At 46.7% G+C, this 17,837-nt stretch overlaps 1 protein-coding gene across 1 annotated transcript; it reads left to right on the plus strand.

Annotated features, from left to right (window-relative positions):
- Positions 1-966: 966 nt before the first annotated feature.
- LOC110090918 (5-hydroxytryptamine receptor 7) lies at positions 967-13,235 on the plus strand. Its single transcript, XM_020814800.3, has 3 exons — positions 967-1,856; positions 6,386-6,953; positions 11,778-13,235. The coding sequence occupies exons 2-3, from the start codon at positions 6,442-6,444 to the stop codon at positions 12,550-12,552; spliced, it is 1,287 nt and encodes a 428-aa protein (XP_020670459.3). The 5' UTR covers positions 967-1,856; positions 6,386-6,441; the 3' UTR covers positions 12,553-13,235.
- Positions 13,236-17,837: the final 4,602 nt, after the last annotated feature.

Genomic DNA, 17,837 nt, shown 5'->3' on the forward strand with positions numbered 1-17,837 from the left:
AGCAAACCATCTGCAGTGAGAGGAGCTAGAGGTCAAACCGCCCAGAGCAAACACATCCTGGATGGGTAGTATATAAGTTTAATAAAACAAATAAATAAAATAAATAAACCTCTTCTGGTGCATTTCATCTCTAGGTCTCTGCTGTGGGAAGACCAATTTGCTCAGCCTCCCTTTCCACTTTAATACTTTTCCACATGCACCATGGCTCAGCATCCATGTTGGGAAAAAGTGCTAATGTGGACATTTGGTTAAGGCTCCCTTCTGAGGAAAGTGGATTTGTGGAGGCGGGGGAGGTAGAGAGACAAATCAATATCCATCCTAGGTTTTATACAACCATTGTTCCAGTGACAGACTGGAATTGTTTACTCAGCATTATCGGAAAAGACCACTTCGTTTGTTTGGTTCTGAAGTGATTTTAAAGGGAATAGACTGGAAAATTCATTGAGGAAAAAATAAATGTCCAAGACTGGTTTGAATTCCCGCTCAGCCACGGCAGAGGGAGACTGAGGGAGAGGAACAGGTAAACCCGCTCCTTGAATATCTCTCTCATCTTGAAAAGCCCTTTCGGGTTGCTGCAGGTTGGTTCTGACTTTACAGCACTACAAGACTGGCCTACACAGCAAGAGAGAAAAGGTTTTCCCCCTAGGAGGAAAAAAAAAAACCCTGCAGAAATGATCAAAATTAGATTCTTGGCGAAGCAGAAATATTTTCCAAATAAATAGTGACAAGATTCCCATTATTTCAAACCTCTCCCTGGATTTGGTTTGGTTTAGTTTTTATAAGGATCTGATCACTTTTATCCAAGGACGCAGCTCTTGCAAATTAACTGATTCGTTCTATCGCTCAGTCACATTTTTCAGTCCCCGACGCGGCACGAGCCACACAGACAGCAGCTAAGTAAAGAAAGCATTCCTGTTTCCAACACTTAACACAAGGCGTGTTGGCAGCACTTCTTGGACTGCCTTCTGGGTTTGACTTCAAGATGCAAAACTTAACTGATGCTCTTCGCCAACCCTCTCTCCCGGTTTCCCAGACTCTGCACCAGACTGTGGTGGTTATTTCTGCAAAAAGTTCTCAACCAACTACAGTGGGGGGGGGGGGCAAGTAGGGAAGATATTCTTGAGAACAAACAAAATATGTCCACCCGGCTGTACGTCTTGTGATCACGGCCGTCTGGTCTCCCCAGCGTGTTTCTGGTGGTGCAAGTCACCGATGCTGGAGCCAAGATGAAAAAGAGCAGAATGACGTGTGGGGAAGAATCCAGACCCAGGATTCTGATGCCAACTACTTTTCTCTCTTAAGGGGATGGAGGGGGAAAAACGGGTGAGTGTGGCAGCTTTTGATCTGCACAGCCCTGCTCTCCAGAGTCCAGACTTTGACAGTCGCCTTGAAGCTCTCTGCCTGGCAGTTGCCTCTTTCTCGCTCCCCCTTCCGTGTGTTTGCAGGAGGAGGAGATAGGAGAACTGGGGGGGAAAAGAGAGGAGAGAAAGCTAAACCATGGGGAGGAGGAGGTAGGAGGGGTGCCCTGCTCTTCGTTCTGTCTTCTTTTTGCCTTCTGCCCTCCTGCCTGTAACAAAACCTCAGCAGCCACCTTGGAAGCAAGAGCTTGGGATGGGAGGCAGCCCCTGAAACGCAGGACCTGAAGGTGCCAAACCTGCCTCCCTCTCCCTCTGGAAAGTCTGGAGGCGGCGGGAGGGGTGTTGGCATGTTCTCTTCTTCTGTGCCGCGGAAGAGCCAGCTCCCAAAAAAAGCCCTGGGTGCCGGGTCTGGGAAGAAGATGTCCTCAGCCGAAGGCAGGATCCACCGGCTCCTTCTCTCTTCTTCCTCCTGCTGCTGCTGCTGTTGCAACCTTACAGGTAAACTCTCTTCTCTTCTGTATCCCTCATCTGGCTCTTAAGTTCTTCTGGGAACAGCATCCTGTATAATATATAGAGCAAACAAGCCATTTGAAGCCTGGATTTCTTCTTATTATTTTACAGCAGTCAAGTTAGGAGAGGAAAAGAAGTTCTCATTTGTGTGTATGTGTGCATGTGTGTATGTTCACAACATGGCTCTTGTCCTGGTTGACGTGGAAATGTGGAGTGCACTCCCTCCCTCTCTCTTCTTTTAAAGAGTCTTTCTCTCCCAAAGACGGCAATCACAGCGCAGGGAGAAAAGACAGGAGGGACCGTGGGGCACTTAGCCCGGAAGACGGCTCACCCGGGGTGATGGGCATCTAGGACCGACTCAGCCAGAGACGGACCGAGCCCCGTGCCTGCTTCAGGGTCTGATCACTTCAGGATCCTGGCATTTAATCTGCCAGGCATGCAGCCTCAAGAAGAGTTCCAGCGGTCACAGGGCGCCTCTTTTCAAAGGATGGGTTTCTGAGTGTGACCGTTTTGTAACTCTGGGTGTCCGGGAGCTCTCTTTAGAAGAGGTGGGAGCTTCGAGGTTCTCTAGTCTGACCCACGCAGGGGAGCTAACCGCATCACAGGGTGGAGAGGGATTGGAGGGCCATCGGAGAAGGATGTTCTAGTCCTCGATACCCAGCCCCGAGAGAAGGGTGGACTAACTGGCCTTTGAGTTCCCTCCCGACTCTGTGTTTTTGTTATTCTATTGCTCTGCGAGGCCCACGGGCCCCATTTTAAGAACGAGCCTTTCACCAGAACTTAGCAGGGGTTAAACTCTCTAACCTAGACTTTCCAAGGGTTAAGAACAAGTCCCTTCTCCACAAAAGAAGCCACCACCCACAGGGGTAGCATCCTGTGGGGTGGGTTTGCATGAGCTGGTCCTCCCACCCACAGGAGGTACCTAAACAAAACAAAAACAAGAGGAAAGTTGTTTTTTTAAAAAAAATCAAAGACCTTCCCCCCCCCCCCCCGGACATTCACTCCTCGTTTCATTTTTGTGAGTTCGGTTTGGCTGGATTTGGGGGGGGGGGCTCCACCTCACGCCATCGCAACATAATCCCTGTGAGTCTTTAGAAATAAAACATGGCCCTCTTTATTTTTTTCAGCTCTTTCCCTCATTCCTTTCTCTCTTTGATCGCTGATCATCTAGGGGCTGCAGAATCAGACGGGGGGGGGTTTCCGCCATTTGCCCAGGGCCAGTTGAAAGGCGGTTTCTCACGCTGCTGGTTGTTGATGGCTATAAATGCCTATGGTGTTCCTTTATCAATATTACATTAATTAGAAGCCACAGGGTTATTTCATCTCCCGAAGATGAAACTCTTGCCCTCTAGGAGTTCCCAGTCTAAATACTGGCTCGTGAAGGACACCAGTAAAAGAACTCGAATCTAAAGCGACTTGGAAGGGATTCATGCATTCACGTATTTCTTTTCTATAGGGCGAACCTCACCATTACCTTGTGAATGTCATGATTCACTTGTGGTTTGCTGCAAAATTTATACACAAAAAATCTATTGTGTATAAATAGATGCAGATATAAATATGATTATAACATAACCATGTGCTGTCAAGTCGATTCTTTTTAGGGTTTCCTAGGTAGTACTCAGAAGTGGTTTCCCATTCCCTTCTTCTGGGGCATTTCTGGGACTGTGCAGCTGGCCCAAAGCCACCCAGGCTGGCTCTATTTGCAGGAAGCCCCATGGGGAATCGAACCCTCAGCTTTTGGCTCTGCAGACTGATACATAAACCACAGAGCTATCAAGCCAGCTAGACAGGTGGAGGTAGAGGTAGAGACAGAGGATGGGTGTGTGTGCGTGCACTTTGAGTATCCACGCTTTGAACATGTTTGATGTTTCTGGAGTTAATCCAATAAAGGATAATGTGCAGTTCTGTGTGTCAGTTCACACAGAAATAGAGACGCGTCCTCTGACCCATCCCTTATCCCTCGTGTTGCACTCAGAGGCTGACTGCATTTATTTCATTTCCTCTTGCTATGGGTATCCTACCATTGCTTGCAAAGCTGTGACAACCTCCAGTTCCAAGCAGGAAAAGTCTAAACACCTCTGCCTTTCTTCTCTATTCTGGTCACGAGCTATCCAGCGCTCTGATGGCTGGAAGGGGAGAGTCAACATCCCTTCCCCATTTCCCAGTTTTAGCCAAAATAACTCCCCCATCCTGCTACGGACAAGCACGAAGAGGGGTCCTATAGCAATCAAGAATGTAAGAAGAGGTATTAAGGTGGCTGAACCAGTGCATACCGAATGCCCCATTTTGAGAAAGATCTTTGCTGGATGACAGCGCTGGGAACCAATCTCCTCCCCTATCATTCAAGCCCTGAGTGGTCCATCGTAAAGCATGGAGAGACAGAAAAAAATGGACCAAAATATGAGGAATCCCTTGTTGTAGAGTTTTGAATTTTGGGTTAGATTCTGCTCGCTCTGCAACAGAAGTTAAGGGATTGGTGGAGTGAAATAGCTTCAAGTTCTCAAGAGTTGTTGTTTAGTCATTGTGTCCGACTCTTCGTGACCTCGTGGACCAGAGCACGCCAGAGTAGTCCACCCCTTTTCCTCATCAACTGGCACTTACAGTTTCAACAACGCACTCTAGGACATTTGTAGTAGAATGAATGTGTAGTTTTATCACGTACAGTTGAACAGATCATACAGCAAACAAGACTGCTTTCAGCAACAGGCTTCACAGACTCAAGAGAGGGGGAAAGCTCAGGGCTCTCTTAGAAATCAAAGGAATGATTGGTTAGTGCTGGATAGATTGGCAGCCGCCTCAGCCCAGAAAAGGTCCCTCTCAGCCGAACGTACTAAAGGCAGCATGCACGGCTGTAAAACGTCAACATCCCTTTGTTACAGAAAACGATGGAGTTGTTATTGAAGGGAATAAAGTAGCAACCCAGTAGGATGTTTTCCTGATCAATCCCCTCAGGATGGATGGAAGACATGTCAGAACCCATTTGATGCTCACCAGCCGAGTTGTTCCTGTCCTCAGACACCGCAACATTTTGTTGGCATTGAGGGCGGAGGGCAGAAATTCTGCAGAGCAAATGTCAAGTTTGGGAAAGCTCCTGTTTGCATGACGGATCCCAGATTCCCCCAGTTGTCTGCTGGAGGACCTCTGGGTGGTAAAAACCAACAAGGGTAACTTTTCCTAGCTCCGGCAAATGTCAGCATTTCAGAAAGGACAAGCGTGGACATGTGAATGGATGCATTTAAAAGGGGGTTGGGATTCATGTCCTTTTAGAAGTATACTTATTCTACGCTCGCTAGGACTCAGGAGACCTCGATTTGAATCCCTGCTGGTCTATGGAAACTCACAGATGTGTGGAAGAATTGCTCAAACGATTCCTTAAATATCTCACTAATCTCGAAAGCCCTGTTAGGGTCAATGTAAGCTGGCCCCAACTTGACAGCACATCACAGACAGACAAACAGACAGGCAGGCAGGCAGGCAGGAAGGCAGGCAGGCAGGCAGGCAGGCAGGCAGGCAGGCAGGCAGGCAGGCAGGCAGGCAGACAGACAGACAGACAGACAGAGAGGCGTCCTTATAGTGAGTCAAGAGAATGGTAGTTCGAAACCAGCCTCCTGTAGTCGGGCATGCTCCTGGCATGCTGGACTACAACTTCTATCATCCTCAACCAGCTGGGAATAATGGAAGCAGCCCTCTAGCCCTTCTGGAAAGTTCTGCATCCAGGAAGGCTATGGTTAATTATCACTGTCAACTCCAGCATGTGGCAAGTTTTGAACCCACCTCTTACTGCTCTCTAAGAACTAATACAGAAGTTAGGCTCAGCAGCTGCTGTACACCAACCCACCCTTTTATTAATGTTTTGCTAGGCATGATGCTTTTTAAATGGCCCATTTGGTTAAGATCCACCCATTGAAAATGGTTTTGATTTCTTAATGATAGGCCCCTGGCCAAGGTTCCAGCTAAGCTGGGCGTGCACGTCCATCTCTACCTCCCTGCGCACAGTTGTCTTCCTCCTCTGCACAGCGATCGCATTAGGTTCCGGTTGTGATGGACCCCTGCGTGCACTGGGGGGGGCAAACCATGCATGCACACAGGGGTGAAGTTGTGTGAGAGAGGGGCGGAGGGCCCACCCGCCCAGAAGGGCTGAAAATTAGAGGGCACATTGCCCCTGGCTCATCCTATAGCCAAGGTCCCCCAGCAGAATCAAAACTGCAGGTCCTTGGATTGACCCATATTGGGGGGGGGAAACAGCTGTAGCACTTTTCATCTCACCAGGAACAGATGGTTTGTAGTGCTAATGGATCCTAGTTATCCATTCAGGACACCAAGCCCCTCCAAACATGAGAAACCCTGCAACAGGAATGGTTCATAATAAAAGATACTGTTTCTGGAAAACTCAAATATTCTGTGATTCTATTTGCAGCCTCTAAATGCTGTTCATTTGTTCGTTCATTCATTCGTTCATTCATTTGTTCGTTCATTTTTTCGTTCATTCATTTGTTCATTCGTTCATTTTGCAGCAAAAGAAGGTGACCTGAGACGAGACGTCCTCTCCGCACAGCGGCCAAGTTGAAGCATGTTGACCAGGATCAGCTCGAGCCCCTTTCCAGAGCGTCAGCTTCTAATTGCGGAGAATGATGAACAAGAATACCCTAGATGGAAATCAAGCCCGGCGCCATTCATGACGGAAGGCGCTTCTCCGCCCACTGAACCCGACCGGCCTCCCACCACCAAGGCCGGCAACTTGACGGACTGTGGGGAAGACCTTCTGCTCTATGGGGACACTGAGAAAATAGTCATTGGGACCGTCCTCTCCGTCATCACCCTCTTGACCATTGCCGGCAACAGTCTGGTCATCATCTCCGTGTGCATCGTCAAAAAGCTCCGGCAGCCGTCCAACTATCTCGTGGTCTCCTTGGCGGCGGCCGACCTCTCCGTGGCCGTGGCCGTCATGCCCTTCGTCATCATCACAGACTTGGTAGGAGGGGAATGGCTCTTCGAGGAGCCCTTCTGCAATGTCTTCATTGCCATGGACGTCATGTGTTGCACGGCCTCCATTATGACCCTCTGTGTCATTAGCGTGGACAGGTGAGGACATATTTATGCTCCAGATAATGGGTGTGGCTTTTGTTATGTGTGATCCTAGGAGGGTTTTCAAGCTGTTTGGATAGTTCAGTAGTTTAGGTCTCTGGCTGTGGAGCCAGAGGTTAGGGGTTCGATTCCTGCAGTAGAGCCAGCCTGGGTGGCCTTGGGCCAGCTGCACACAGTCCCAGGGTGCCCCTAGAGGAAGGGAAGGGTAAAAACCACTTCTGATTACTCTGTGCTTGGAAAACCCTGGAAAAGGTCATTATACGTAAGTCAGAATCGACTTGACAGCACAGGATTAATATTATTATTACAACAGGTAAGGGGACTTTTGAGTTGTTTTAATGCCTTGGGTCCATTCAAGGGAAAAAGGCTGGGCAAAAAAAATATTCTAAATAAATAAATACATTTTCAAAGAAAAATATTAAAGGGGGAAATGGGTCAGATGGAGGGCTTGAGGCAGAGCTTGGACTTTGGGAAGTCACGCACACCCAGAAGAGCCCACTCTCCCCACCCACCTTGGCCCTCTCTAGATGTTCTGGACTACAGCACCTACATTCCCCAGTCAGGGAGTGAATAGTGGCAATTGTCATCCCAAATTTTTCAGAGGGTACCAGGCTGGGAAAGTCTGTCCTCCTCCATTTCCTCCCACGCTATAAGATAACAGTTTCAAACATGCCAGTTTTACTCTTGTACCTAGCTAAAAATCACTCCTGGATAGCTACTCCCCAGTGCTTTTTTTTTAATCCACCCTAATATATTCACATCCGTGTGGGTTTTTTTCTCTAGACAGATTCCTTTTCAAAAGACCTTCACTTAAGGAAGAAGCGACATCTCAGTAAAAATAGTAAGGAACCACTTAAAGTTAATTGTGCAAATAACAGTGTCGTCTAGGAAGGCAGAGGCAGGCGTGTGGAATTCATTGCCGGTTCCAACCCGCATATATTTAATTTTTGAAGCTCCTGTTCAGTGGAGCCATAAAGTCTGAGGCATGAAGATTTATTTTGTTTATTCATTTCCAACAGGTCTATGTTGCCCTCCGAAATAAATAAATACTCTAAGAAATAGAACGGAACAGGCAGTTTAGTGAAGGTCGCCCACCCTATGCCATGTTAAGCTCTTAAATTTATCATTGCCTTATTAAAAAAGCAATCTATGATGAAGTTGTTGCTTATGTTATAGGAATCCCATAAAATACCAGCTCTCTCTGGTCCAGCAATTACAAGATCTGGGTCCAAAATTCAGCCCCTTCTTCCTGTCCTCCAGGTCCCTCTTGTAAACATAAAAACCCACAGCAGAGGTTCTGAGGACTTCCGCGGGCGAATCTCATAAGCGCACTCATGTGGCTGGGTGCGCAAGGATGATGCATACTGCCTTTGGAACAACATTGGTACTTTGACAGTGGCCATGATGTAATGGAACCAGGGCTGGAAGGGTCAAAGGGCTGTGGATTTTTAGAGTAGGAGGGACAGTTGCATTGTGTGTCACACACACCCTCCTGGGTCTCCCCCTGAACGTAGCTGCAACAGAGATGCATGCATTTGTTAATGATAATCATGTCCCGTCAAGTCAATTCTGACTTATGGAGACACTTTTTAGGGTTTTCCAAGTTGAGTCTACTTAGAAGTGGTTTTTACCATTCCCTTCCACTAGGGGTGCTGTGGGACTGCGCAGCTGGCCCAGGGCCACGCAGGCTGGCTCTACTCACAGAAGGGACTGTGGGGAATCAAACTCCCAACCTCTGTCTCTTCAGCCAGATACCCAAACCACTGGGTTATCCGCCCTGGTATGCATTTATTAATCACATTTATATCCTGCCTTTCTCCCACTGAGCTGTTCCTCAAGGCCTTGCTTCTCTCTACTTTTTCTTCACAATGATCCGGAGAGGAAGGCCGAGATGAAAGAGAGAATACCTGCCCCCAAATTCATCCGGTCCGTTTTATGGGAAAATTCTGCCACAACACCACTGTACCTTTCCTGGTGCATTAGAAAGGAACGCCTTTCTTTTCTCAATTTAGCACACAGCTTCACAACGGCTTCATTCAGGTCTTCTATAAAAACAGACAAAAACTGGAAACTGTTTATCTCATGAATTCTTAGCACTCTTTCCAGTCAAAAACCAGAGTAACCGTGTCTTTCTCCTCTTATATATTTCCTTTTGTTATAGAGAAGTTAGAAAAATTATGACAATTACATGCCCTCCGGTGGATTCAAACTTATGGGAACACTTGCCGGTGTTTCGTGCTCCCTCCCCTTCTTCTCGGGACGCCCTGGGGCTGTACAGCTTGCCCAAGGCTACAAAGGTTGGGTTTTTTCTCCCAGAAGGCCCTGCGTGGAATCGAACTCCGAACCTCTGGTTCGGCAGCCCGAGACCTAACTCACTGTGCTATCAAAAAATGGTTTTAAAAACATGGCATAGACTCCTTTCTTCTTGTGCCAGCTTCCAATCCTTCCATGACATGGTACAAGGTGTATCTTGGGTCTGACGCCACCGTCTTCTTGGATTAGATTTGTTCTTCTGTGAACAAAACCCACCAGACGTTTGCTATGACCATTGAAACCACAAAAAAAAACTGTTTTACCAATGTTGATGAAGGCCAGCTGCCCGTTCTGCCTTTGTTTTGCTAGATTCGTTTTTTTATTTTTTGGTCTTCCCAAAACAGCCTTTTCTTTTGGGGGGTGAAAACCGGGGGTAACGATGGAGGTGCCAAGACTCAAGAAAGCTTACCTTGGATCTCTCGTCGTCTTGATTCTGCAACAAAACGGGTGACAAAAATATCCTGTCCTGCTGCAAGGGGATTAATTAGCAAAGTGCTTTTGTCTGCCTGATCCATCATCTGCCTGCATCAATCTGGCATCTCTCTGGCTCACAGATGAGACTACCCCTTGGTCCATCTCAAAGCCCAAAGGTTTAAAACAAATATTAAATCCCCACGGTGGTTTGGGAAGACAAGGCGATGTATTGGAGGTGAGCGAGATGTCAATAGGATAAAGCACGGGCCGGTGGGAGCATCAGCAGTTGGACCGACATTGAGCACAATCTGGCTCTTTGAAAGATGCAGCCTGCCCTTCAGATCGTTTGCCAGGAGCAGGAGAGAGGGAGATGGGGCCAGCGGGACACGTAAAGGAAAAGGAGGGCAAAGGCCTTCTGGGTTGGATCCAGACTTTGCTGTGCCTAGTGAAGCCCACAGACCGAAACAGGGTGCATTTGTCATCGTGATTCGCTCCCACTCCCATTGATTTCTGTGGGCCTATCGTAAGGATAGGCCCATTGAAAACCCTGAGGATAGGCCCATAGAAAACCCAAGCCAGAGGTTGGGAGTTCGATTTCCCCCTTGGCCTCCTTGGCAGGGGATGGGCTAGATGATCCACAGGGTCCCTTCCAGCTGTGCAGTTCTAAGCTTATTGAATTATTGTATAAAAGAAATGAGAGGAGGGTTGCTTAAATTACAATGGTAGGGTTTTTTTGCAGTAAAAAACACATGATGATGATGATGATGATTGCAATATTATGCCATAATGCAAAAAAGGCATAACAACTGTCATAATCTTGCACAGTTCTTACAAGCAAGAATGAAATGAGAATCTCATCTGACGTGTTAACCTTTAGAATACTGATTTTAAGGGATTTGAGAGGCAGCCCTTTTTGACCATTTTTCTGTATTTTAGAGCTTTGCTTTTAAAAAAATGAAAATTAAGAGCTTAGGGACAAAGAGTCTAGTAACACCTTAAAGACTAACACGTTTTCTTTGGTGTAAGGTTTGTGGACTATCGTTCTCGTAGATTTGAAGAAAAGGGCTACAATCTGTTCAGTTCTTGTTAGTTATTAAGCAGTCACAAGACAAATTTTTCCATCCCTCCAGTGGACTACAGACTAATAAGAGTACCCCTCTAGAGCAACATCTTACTAATGTGTTGTCAGTTACATGCACTGTAAAGAAAAACAAGGAATATGAGTTCTCTATGATTCCCAACCACACCCGATACAAATCAAATCACAAAATGCTAATGTGTTCGCTTTTTTAAATCCCCGGCTGTTTCAAAGACTGCACTTGCTGGTAAGTATTTTGGGACTTTGCTAACCGATTGCATTTTCTTACCCTTGACCGTACTCCTTACTGTGAACTGTTGGAGCTTACAGGAATGCTACCGTATTTTTTGGTGCATAAATCTATACTTTTGCCTAAAATTTTTAGACTAAAAATTGAGGGTCATCTTGGAAGTAAGCTGAGGAGAGTACAAAAACAAGTGGGGGGGGGGGAAGCAGGGATCAAATTGTTCCTGCAGGGTTTTGATCCCTGCTTTCCCCTCCACTTGTTAATCCTTAGCAAAAAGAAAGAAGGGATCATCACGCTGCAGGGTCGCTTTGATCCCTGCTTTCCCCTCTGCTTGCTAAGTCCCATGGGGCTTAACAAAAGGAGGGGGGAAAGAATCAAAGCAATCCCGTGGCTGTATAAGGGGAAATTGATCACAATGATTGTGCAGTTGTGGGATTGCTTTGATCTCTTTACCCTTCCTTTTGCTAAGCCCCACGGGGCTTAGCACGAAGGGAGAAAGCAGGGATCAAAGTGATCCGGCAGCACTTTGATCCCTTTCCCCCTACACTTGCTAAGCCCCACTTAGATTTCTTAATTTTGGGTTAGAAAAGTGGGGGGTGTCTTATACATGGGGGCATCTTATACATGGAAAATACGGTACATATTTCTCAACAGACTCTGTACACTGGGGTTTGCCTTTTTAAGATTATTCCCCCTCCCCACTTAATATAAGCAGGAGGGGAAAATACAGCCATGTTCAGACTAGCAATCTTTGATGCATATTTTCCAGGTACCTGGGAATAACACGACCTTTAACCTACCCCGTGAGACAAGACGGGAAGCTGATGGCCAAGATGGTGTTCATTGTCTGGCTCCTCTCGGCCTCCATCACTCTCCCTCCTTTATTCGGCTGGGCTAAGAACGTCACGGAGGACAGGGTGTGCCTCATCAGCCAGGACTTTGGTTACACCGTCTATTCCACGGGCGTCGCCTTCTACATCCCCATGACGGTCATGCTGGTGATGTACAGCCGGATCTATAAGGCAGCCAAAGCGAGCGCCGAGAAACATCGGTTCATGGACTTCCCCAGATCCTACGAGCCGGGCGGCGCCTACTGCATCGAAGGGGGCGGCCTTCGACACCAGCGTAGCACCCGGCGGATCAAGGCAGCCGAAGAGTGTGCCACCTTTTCCAGGCTCCTCCGCCAAGATCGCAAGAACATCTCCATCTTCAAGAGGGAGCAAAAAGCAGCCAGGACCCTTGGCGTCATCGTGGGCGCCTTCACTTTCTGCTGGCTTCCGTTCTTCTTGATGTCCACAGCCAGGCCTTTCCTCTGTGGCAGCCAATGCAGCTGCGTTCCCCTGAGGCTGGAGAGGACCCTTCTGTGGCTGGGCTACACCAATTCCCTCATCAACCCATTGATCTACGCCTTCTTCAACCGGGACCTGAGGACTACCTTCTGGAGCCTGCTGCGCTGCAGCTATCGCAACATCAACCGGAGGCTCTCGGCCGCCAGCATGCATGAGGCCCTGAAAGCCACGGAGAAGCACGAGGGCATACTTTAAAGTGTGCTGAGTATATAACACCCCATTGCACTTAAAGTGCTCTCCAAGTGGTCCACAACTGAATTATGTAGACGTACACATTGCCCCCATGCTTAGCGAGCTGGGTACTCGATTTACCAACCTCAGAAAGACGGAAAGCTTAGTCCGCTTTGAGCCAGCTACTGGATTCCATCAGGATCAAACTCAGGCTGTGAGCAGAGTCTTCCCTGCACTACTGCAGTTCAACCACTGCACCACAAGGGCCCTTTGGCTGTTGCCGTTCTTGGCATGGAAACGGCTACATACTCATCAAGGAAGCGAGACTCTGCTGTGACTGTCCATCTGCCTGGAAAGGCGAAGAGGGTCAAGGTTCAGAAGCATCAACAGGTTGAGCATCTCGGGTGGTTGCCAGTGAGCGTCAAATTTTGGGGGTGGGGGTGGAGGTGGGAGAAGCTTTAAAACTGAATCTACAGGTGGTACTAATTCATTGGTTTTTTAAAACCAAGCTTCCGTGACATATTTTTTATGTTGACCACTAGTGATACAGAGCAAAAAAAAAAAAAAAAAGGAACACCGAATGTGTTCCTGTTTCTAAGATCTATCATAGATGGTTTTCTTATGTCCCATGGGTAAGATGACTCTGTACAAGTCATTCTGCTGTAACAGTGATATTTTATTGACAATAATAATCATTATCAAATTGATTTTGACTTACGGCAACCGTTTCCGGAATTTTCCCAGTAGAGAAACACTCAGAAGCGGCTTCCATTTCCCTTCTTCCGGGGGATAAATCCTGGGACTGCGCAGCTGGCCCAAGGCCACCCAGGCTGGCTCTACTCACAGGGAGACCCCGTCGGGGAATCAAACCCCCAATCTCTAGCTCAGCAGCCCGAGACCTAAACCACTCTCCGGCCAAGTATTTTGTTGATATCAACCAGAAAAGAGAGAAAGGATCTAATGTGGTTTTTGAGTCCAAGAGGAAAGGAAAACTGAGAGGAGAGACAGCCGCACACTAAGTTTTTATATTTAAAAAATTGAAACATGTTTCTAAGCGAAAGGAGAGTTGTGTATCACACAGCCTGAGGAAGTTCCTTTTTCCGACTGTAATTCCGAAAGCTCTCAGTTGGAAAGTTGCCGTGCTTACTGGCAGATTCTGAGTGTCATCATCCAAAAATTAACTTTTGCAGGGACTGGCATGTGATGGATACACCAGCATTGATGATCAATGCAAAACGTAGGCATCGTCTACCGTAACCCAGCACAGCCCTTCCAATAGCTTCCCTAAGGGGCAGCGTAACAAGGTCGTGCTTTGATGCCAAAACGCCATGGCACAGCTCACATCCTCCATGCTGAGTTTTTTTGTCTTCCATGAGAGCTGCGACAGACCCCTGGCTGGCGAAGAAAATCAGGCTGGAGCCCCAGAACTCGACATGCTGAGTTTCTCTCTCTTCCTATGCAAATAAAAAAACTAAACATGCACGCTCCCATGTAAAGCACCATCAAGCGTGCCATAAACGTGGGCCAAAAAGAGGAAAGAGAGCAAGATTTCCAGCAAATGGAGGCCATGGCACCACCCTCTTACACCTAGGAAAGAACAGAAGAAACAGCATTCACTGTAACGTGTAACTTTGGGGGATAATGATGTTACCAGCATCCTTATTTTTAAAAAGAAACACGGAGGCTGGAAAGATAATTATATTTTCTTACATAATAAATACAATTTATTCACGACCTCACACATTTTGGGACCACTTCGGGGCAAGACGCACTTAAAAGAATAATAATTATTATTATAATTCCAAAAATACCAGGCGCAGTGATTCAAAATTATAAAAAACATTGACTGGTATTATATAACAGACCCAACTTTTAACCAAAAAAACTAAGTATCTGTTAAATATTGGCACAGTATTTACAATGGGCAGCTCTGTCTATATACTGTGGCAAGATACAAAAACTAGGTGAAATAGTTTTTTAAAATGGCAGTATTATAAAACCACTATTCAGTGATGAAGATGATAACTACCTTGGAATATGGGAAGCAAATCTCAGAAACCACGCCACCCGATCTACAAAAAAAAAAAAAGGCAATATTAGGAACAGCCTTATATATTGTGCCGATATTTAACACGGTAAGACTGTAACGTCTGCTTGTAGTGGGTCAACAGCCACTTAAATCCATTTAAGTCCAATACTGTCTGCTTTGAGTGGTGACAGTCTGCAAGATTGTCACCCCCCCCAGCACAGCCACTTATAATTCTGGGAGTTGTAGTTTAAATGGTATTTTGATGTATTGTGACCCAATACATCAAAAAGGGAGTGCATAGCTCATTCCCCACTCAAAGAATTAAATCCTTTTCCTTAGCCTTTTTCTGACAAGCTTTCTGCTTCCTTTCGGACTCCTACCCACACATTGAGATCCACTGATGTATCGGTTTGTTTCCTGGTTCATGGCTAATAGTCTGGATCGTGGCTTATTAAACCCCTTTGGTATCCCAAAATGAGCCCCCGCCCATCCGCCCCACCATCTTTGCCATACTGTCGCAGTGTTTTGTTGACTGTGACATATTTTTTCCAAGTCTCTGGTGCTGTGTGAGAACTGTGCATGCAAGCATGTGCAAAGTGACAGAGATGAATGGTACTCAGAAACAAAGGCCAATGAGATTAGCAAGGGGGCAACGAGGCTTTATGTCCGCGCAGTGGCTTTTCAAAATGAAATATGCAATATATATGAAATAAAGAGCATGATGCATAGGGGTGGAAAACTGTTATCCATTCTCAGGGGCAAATTCGGGAACATGGGAATGCGGTTGTGATAGTGGGGATGGAATTCTACCTGCCCTGCCACAGAAAGGAGTCATGAAAAACTGCTCTAAGAAATTCTTGCCGATTAACCGTCCCACTCCACCCCATTTTCAAATACTTTTGAGAGGAACCATACTTGAATGACAGGATCCGAAGTGAAAACGTCAAAGCCCTCTTCCTAAGCGTCCAAAGAGATTCCGATCCGATTTCAGGAGTTCAGGCTTCAGAAGAACACCCACCACCAACCCACCCATGCAAGAGAGGTACACGTGGCCGATTATCACAACAAAACGCCGTGTCCTCATCCATTCCCTGAAGACAAAAGGTTGAGTTTATCCTTCTGTTCCCGCCATCTTGTTCTAACTGACAAGACACTTTCGCGAGTGTCTCTCACACGCTCTTGAAAGCACGCCAGGTACCATTTGGGAAGCTTTTTTGCCACATGGAGACATGATGTACTGTGTTTGTTTACATATTTATTTTGTAAATAATAAATATGTACTCCTGAGCCACATTTAATCCTTTCATTGATCTGGGTTGGCAAACAACGTTGAGGGTTTAAAATCCCACCCAATATGTCCCGAAAGGCTCACTCTCTGCCTTTTGACCCAGTCTCTCCGAGGAACCTGACGCTAAGCCAAGGTCACTGACAAGTGAGTGGCTCCCACCTGTGAACCATGCCTCCATGTTGTTGTTGCTCAGTCGTTAAGTCATGCCCGACTCTTCGTGATCCCATGGACCAGAGCATGCCAGGCCCTCCTGTCTTCCACTGCCTCCCAGAGTTTGGTCAAATTCATGTTGGTCACTTCGATGACCCTGTCCAACCATCTCATCCTCTGTTGTCCCCTTCTCTTCTTGCCTTCACACTTTCCCAACATCTGGGGCTTTTCCAGGGAGTCTTCTCTTCTCATGAGAGGGCCAGAGTATTGGAGCCTCAGCTTCAGGATCTGTCCTTCCAGTGAGCACTCAGGGTTGATTTCCTTCAGAATGGATAGGTTGGTTCTCCTTGCAGCCCAGGGGACGCTCAAGAGCCTCCATAGTGCATCCTAAATCTCTGCACATCAGAGAAACACACAAAAAAAGAACCGTACCATCTCATGAAGAAACTGCCAACTGGCCTGCTTCCCACCTAAGCTCCATTGCGATATGATCTATCCCTGTATATATTCTGTCCACTGTATTGTCATTTCCTGTGTCCTCCTACTAGTGGAAGGCAATGTGTCAGAAGAGGAAAACCTCAAGGTCTCAGGGGGCTTCTGAGGATAGTTGGTGTCTTGATCCATGGTAAGAGTCCATTGACAGTATTGCTGTCCCTGTTGAGGCACATGGAGTCCTTGGTTTGGAAAAGCATTAAATCATGTGATAGCCTCCATCTGGTATCTGAGGTTGGAGCCTGCTGAGCATTTCAGTGAGATGTTACTCCAGACTGAGCTTGAGTCTCACCAGCTTCTTCTACTTCTCCAATTATCACAAATATTCCTGAATATTCTGTACTTTTGCATCAAGAAATGGGATTCCCTGAGACATACGCACCTCAGCAAGCTGACTCATAAGTTCAACCCGTGTTTGCCTTCCAGTGACCAATGACAAAACAAAGCATGCTAAATCCAAGATACATGAGTGAAGAAATGCTATGAGTAACATAGATTTTTTTCTGGTACACAAGGGAGTGGGAAAATCTGTGTTTTCTCAACTGAAAGGACATTACTTAAGTCACTGGGGAATGAAAGCTAGAACAGGACCCTTTCCTCAGCATTTGTCCTGGTTGCCCGATCAAAACAAGGATTTGATTTTAAAATACTGGGTGGGCCCCATCAAAAGACGTCATAACCATGAGAAATGGATACTGAGCTAGTTGTGTGTTTTTTTTATACTTGCTGAGTTTTTCCAGCCTTTTGCTTTTTTTATTTTTTAAAGGTCCTGGAAAGAGGAAACTCAGCCGGCCGTGTGAGATCCTCCGTAAATAAAGAGAACAAATTAAACACAGGTGTTCCTGATTTGCTGATCAATATGCTGGTTATTCTAATTTCCTGGATGCTTGCAGTGCTTCCAGGCAATGGATGAAATGTCAACCTTCCCTGAGGCACATTTGGGTGGGAGACCTACACAACAGAGAGCAGCATCGGTGATCATAGGTCGCATACTGCCACCCTGCTCCTGTTTCATTCATTAGGAACATTTACGAAGCTGTCTCACACAGAGTCAGTCCATTGATGCCTCTCACCCAATCCGGCCAACTCTCTTGGGTTTCAAGAATGATTCACCATCAGCGCCTCTTAGTCCTACCTGGAAATGCTTGGTATTCTCTGGCAATCTCCCATCCAGACTCAAAGCTGTTTAGCTGCCTACCTCAGAAGAGAAGGGGGGCATTCAGAAGAGTTTGGTGTTGCCCACGTGGATGAACTGATTGTCTGAGATTAGTGGCTGAGGATCAACCATCGTTGGGTTCCCCACGAGCTGAGGACAGGGGGAGCAGAAGATTTATTTCAGGTCTCAGCTGG

The sequence above is a fragment of the Pogona vitticeps genome, chromosome 5, assembly GCF_051106095.1.
Source record: "Pogona vitticeps strain Pit_001003342236 chromosome 5, PviZW2.1, whole genome shotgun sequence".
NCBI lineage: Eukaryota > Metazoa > Chordata > Lepidosauria > Squamata > Agamidae > Pogona > Pogona vitticeps.

Excerpts from the sequence above, each read along its gene's own strand:
- LOC110090918 (XM_020814800.3), top strand. The coding sequence starts at position 6,442 with ATGTTGACCAGGATCAGCTCGAGCCCCTTTCCAGAGCGTCAGCTTCTA. Across the intron at positions 6,954-11,777 it reads TGTGTCATTAGCGTGGACAG|GTACCTGGGAATAACACGAC; the intron begins GTGAGGACATAT and ends CATATTTTCCAG.